Raw genomic sequence first — 5342 nt, 5'->3', positions numbered from 1 at the left:
CCAAGTTTGAGAAAAAGTTTTTTCACGTGTATTTTGATTTTCTAGTTTGACTCATGTCCCATCTGTTAACATGGAGGAGGTGGGCTTTATGACCTATACTGCAGCCAGTCAGCAGGGGACGCTCAAGGTGTTTTGGCTTCACTTTTGGGGAGCTGTCATGTCCTCCTCTTTTTAAACAGTCTTTGATTATAACTGCTAAAGATTAGCGTTTTTATTTTTAGCATGCTGCCAATGGTAGAGGTAGTATTTAAGCTCAAATCACAGCAGTACCTAAATGCATCCACACCCATTTAAAGTCCCATCTTGCACAAACACAAATCTTATCAATTCAATTACAGGATATAAAAGGGGTATCATGCCTTTTACACTTCCTAAAACTTGACCAGGATTTGAACTCAAAACTTTTTTTTTCTATTGTGACTTTCTACTCTTGAGTTTGGTACTCACAGACTGAGAAGATGTCTGAGGTGACACCTCCCACAGAACAGCTGAGGTTCTTCATCTCTCCACCGGAGCAGTTGAAGAACACAGTGCTGGACCTGTTGATCGTCAGTGTGACCGGATCGGTCGTTTCACTGCTGTTGACAGCTTTCACCATCGGACTTTCAGGCACGTTCCACATGATCTCAGAGCTTGGGTAGCCGCCATGTGAGGAACACGTCACCAGCCAATGGATGTCATCGATAGGGTGCAGTGTAACTGCAGGTTTGCTGAAGTTTGCTGGGAGAGAGAGAAGGACAGTAAAGCAGCACTGTCAGGTTGTGTCTCCAGCATGTGAATGTCCCTAAAAATAGCCATGATTAGCTTTAGCACCATGCAAACCAGAGCGTCCCACTTAAGAAGACAACACTAACTTACAATCATCATCACTGAGACATTCATTTTTTTTTATTATACTGAAGGGTTATATGTCTTAGCAAAATAATGTGCATGAACACAACTGTGTTTTTACGTGCCAGTGCCCATTAAGGGTAACCTGCCAAGAGACTTTCCATGCTTTTGCTCAATTGGACTCTAGACCCCATCAATACACGGGCAATGCAAAAGCAAGGCAAAGTATTTCCTGTTACTCAGCTGGCTAACACACAAGCACATTCAAGGTAATGTCGCAGGCAACGTCTTCCTGCTTCCTACTTGCCCCATGTCATCCCAACTGTGAAAGTCTGCATTTTAGTTCAAACTATACTATATACTATTCGTATTGCCCAGCTGTTTGACCAGCGTAAACCCACTCAAAGCTTTTGATAATAACACATTCTTAGATTTCTAAACAGGTCTTACAGAAGAAGAAAAGCAGAATTTAATTTCATTCACCCTTCATTTTCACAAGTTTTATCATATACATTTTGTTGGAAAATTGTCATTTGCAATTCAAATTTACAACAGCCTTAACTAAAGTTAAACTGTAAAATTAATTTTAAAATATTTAATTTAACACACTCATACCTGTTATACTGAGGTGTATGACATATTTATGAATTTCATGACTGTCATTATATTTCACCAAGCAGTCGTAGTCACCACCATGTGAGACTTTCAAACTGTATATGTGCACGGCCTTGTCCTGACTCATCCAGGTGTTTGCCCATTTGTTGCTGCTGATTTTTTTTGATGCATGGTATCCGTTCACGAAATCTGTGCCCTTCTGAAAGTATAAAAATAAAATTGGCCTCCATTCAACGGCGCACTGGATGGTCACATTTCCACCAACCTCCCCTCTGAGCTCAATCAGAGCAGCACTTTCTGGAAAATAAAAGTAAGCAGGAGTTAAGGGTTAGAGTATGCCAAACACAATGAAGTAGTCTTAAAGGAGACATGAACGCAAGATCTGGTGCAGTCAGAAACCCTTCCAGGCTGTTTAAAACAGTGTTGTCTGCTCCAGTTTCAGGGGGAGTTGTGTTTCTTGGGAACCTATTTTCAATACCAGTTCTGAAAACATTCTGAATATGTGAGTTGGTAGGAAATAAAATGAGTGTAATTACCTAAATTAAAGTGAAGGACTAAGTGTTCCACGTAGTCGGAAAACAAAGAGAAAAGGATGTAGGGGACAAATGTTGTTCCTGTTTTAATCAGCAGATACAACATTGATAGTAGTAGGGATTGATATAAGAGGTAGTGAAATCATTACCAAAATGTCAAAAAGTCTGTCTTTATGATGAAAATTACTCATTAAGTATTGAGTTCACTTAAGGTTGTACGTGAGCGTAAAGGTCCGGGGTTTTCGTTAAGTTTTTTGTAAAGCTACGCTTAATGACGTTCAGTATAACCAAGATAAGGTGTGTTGTTGATGCAGTGATCACAGGGAAATACTCACCAATGAGAGGAAAGTGCCACATCATGACCAAAATATGGGCCATCATCCAGAAGAACATGGTTTGGTGTCTTGGAAGGCAAGAAGAAAAATAGTTTTCATGGTTACCTAGGTAACATTTGGGAATTCCCTGGCCCCATTCCCAAAAACTACTGTGAGTCAGTGAGTCAATTCAGACTCTGGAGCGGCACATGGGCTAATTTTGCCCCGCCTTTGCCCCAAATGTCAACTTTCTTAAGCTACAATGACTGTTCCATCTTTAAAACAACCTACACAGTCCAGTTATGATCATTGTAAAGCTCTGACACCTACACCGCCCACCACCATTCAGTTGTATGAATAATTAAGTAGGTTTCTTTCTGAATGTCCTTTCAAATGTTCAGTTACTTTGCAGGTGAGTAGTTTCAGATCTAACCCCTGTGGCTGACTTCTGGTTTCCAAAGTGATGTGACCACAGTTACTCTGTTTTCCATGATTTTATTACTGGCTGTTTTACAGGAAGCACCCCACCGAAATAAAATAAAATGCATCATTGTCTACTCCTGACATCAGTCATAGTGACACGATAGAAAAAGGCAGGGGTACTCACAGAAGTCTCTTTTGCTTGTAAAGGGATGCCTGCTGAAAAGACAAACAAGTTAATCATTTTTTTTACAGGATTTATTGTTTTTTTCACTTAATTATGTCTTTAGAATCATTGCACAATAGCATTAACCCAGCCAAATCCACTGGAGGGTACTCTCAAAATAGAGCATTCAACAGCAATCCAAAGTGGCCTGTGATTGCAGGGATTTTTCACTAATTATCTTTGTCTATCAGATTAGGCAAATGGTTCATGTGATCCAAATTAGTAAGTATATGAATAATTAATTTTCTTAATCTTAGTTGTGTTTTTGACTGATAAAGCACAGAAAGGGGGCTGTAGTTGTTGCCTCTGGGTAGCTGTCACGACCCCTACCAAGTTATAGTGTTAATTTCATTATATGTTTTGTTTTCCTGCATCATCACTAACTTGCCTGTCATTTCAGGTCCTGCCACTTTCTCAGACCTGGCAATCAGCTCATTCCCCTCCCATGATCCATCTTCTCACCTGCAACTCATTCCCTCATTTGTCACTTAGTATTTATACCAGCCCTCTTTCACTTGTTCCCTGCCAGATTGTCTTGTGTAGCTATTTACTGCCAAGCTCTCCAGCGTTGCATAGTAAGTTTTTCTGATCTTCATTTTCTGATCTAGTTTGCCTTTTTTTGGACTTCTGATTTTGTGCCTGCTCCATTTGGATTTGTTTGCCTCTTTGATTGAACTCCTGGTTTTAACTTTGCTTGAACTTTGACCTAGTAAATGGAACTCTCTTACAATTTTGTGTGTCTCAGTGTTGTGCTTTTGGGTTCAAATCTGTCACTACCAGCTAACTTTACAGAACAATCTGGTCAACATAAATCCAGCCGACTCTGAATCACCCCAGACTGAGCCGCAGACACAAGCCTCCATGATCCAACGGCATGATCAACAACTTACCTTCCTGGCAGAGGCTATGCAGGCGATGGCTGTTCGTCACAAGTACAGCATGGAGTAATTTCAGGAACACCTCCTGAGGCTCACCACCAATGCTCAGTCTCCTGTTACAACCACTCGACCAAGCCCTCCAGCTCAGACTTCTGTGGTTTCCAAAGGCTGCATGCCGCCCCCGGAATGCTGTTCTGGGGCTCCTGGTTCCTGCCAACCTTTTCTGGTGCAATGTCCACCTCACCTTTGAGCAACAGCCCTCAGCCTTCCCCACTGAGCAGTCGTGAGTGGCGTACATCGTCTCTCTGCTCACAGGGAAAGCCAGAGACTGGGGTACCGCTGAGTGGGAAAGGCAGTCCTCTATCTGCTCTTCAGTCCAGTTGTTCTCGGCAAAGCTCCCCAAGGTCTTCGCTCATGTGACTCCAGGTCGAGAGGCAGCTAGAGGGTTACTGAACCTAAACAAAGTGGGAGGACTGTAGCAGATTATTCCTTCGAGTTTCACACCATCACAACGGAGAGTGACTGTAACGCCTCTTCTCCCCTCGATGAGTTCTACAATGGACTCTCTGATGAGCTGGCTGCCAGGGACCCTCCTGTTGACAACGACTCTCTTGTCACCCTCGGCATCCACATCGATAGTCATCTCCAGGAGTGGAGGAGGGAGAGAGACCAGTCTTCTGCTTTCTCAGTGCTGCTCCACTCTCCACCTAAACCTCAGTGATCCTCCTCTCCAGCAGAGCAGAGCACTCCTAGCGGTCTTCCTGAACCAATGCAGCTTGTGGCCAGGGTGGCCATTTTGTCTCCTCTTGCTTGGTAAAAGAGGGGGCTCATCAGTCAAAAAGAGTGAGCTGGTGAGCCGGATTACGAACTGTAATAGACCTGTGCTTCTGGCTCAACTCTGCTTCTTGGGACAGAACCGCGCTGTCAACGTTCTAATTGATTCAGGAGCTGACACCAACCTTTTGGTCATTCATTCATTACATGATGGGGAATTGGTCAGAAGCCTCTGGTTAATCTCGTCTTCTCTTTTGGGTCACCCACCAAATGTTCCAAATCGGCATGTCAGGTAACTACACTGAAACGGTCTCCTTTCATCTCATTAATGCACCTCAACAACCTGTTATCCTAGGATTCCCTTGGCTTAGAAGACATAATTCACACATAGGTTGGACATCAGGATCTATTTTCCAGTGGAGTGCTCACTGTCATCTGCTCCTAGTCTGAGTCTGCCTTCTGCCAGTCCTGTCTGGTGTTCAGTTGGAGAGTACCTGGACCTTAAGGAGGTATTCAATAAGGCTTGAGCCACCTCACTGCCACCACACAGACCATATGATTGTGCCATCAACCTACTAGCTGGCACATCACCCCCTCGGAGATGGGGGTGATGTGCCCTGGAGACCAAGGCCATGGAGAAATACATTCATGACTCCCTGGTAGAAGGAATCATCCAGCCCTCATCAAACCTGCTGGTGCTGGGTTTTTCTTCGTGGGGAAAAATTACAAGTCATTACGACCATGCATTGAC

The 5342-nt window shown here is 43.3% G+C and overlaps 1 protein-coding gene across 1 annotated transcript; it reads right to left on the bottom strand.

Annotated features, from left to right (window-relative positions):
* Positions 1-424: 424 nt before the first annotated feature.
* On the bottom strand, positions 425-4460 carry LOC138597437 (uncharacterized). The gene is made up of 3 exons (XM_069669038.1): positions 4322-4460; positions 1447-1743; positions 425-720 (listed from the first exon to the last, which is right to left on the bottom strand). The coding sequence occupies exons 1-3, from the start codon at positions 4458-4460 to the stop codon at positions 425-427; spliced, it is 732 nt and encodes a 243-aa protein (XP_069525139.1).
* Positions 4461-5342: the final 882 nt, after the last annotated feature.

This window comes from Semicossyphus pulcher, unplaced genomic scaffold, assembly GCF_022749685.1.
Source record: "Semicossyphus pulcher isolate SPU_LCO1_2020_fin unplaced genomic scaffold, fSemPul1.0.p SCAF_19, whole genome shotgun sequence".
In the NCBI taxonomy this organism is placed as follows: domain Eukaryota; kingdom Metazoa; phylum Chordata; class Actinopteri; order Labriformes; family Labridae; genus Semicossyphus; species Semicossyphus pulcher.
Note: the sequence above shows the minus strand (reverse complement) of the source record. Positions and strands in the feature narration are given on the sequence as shown.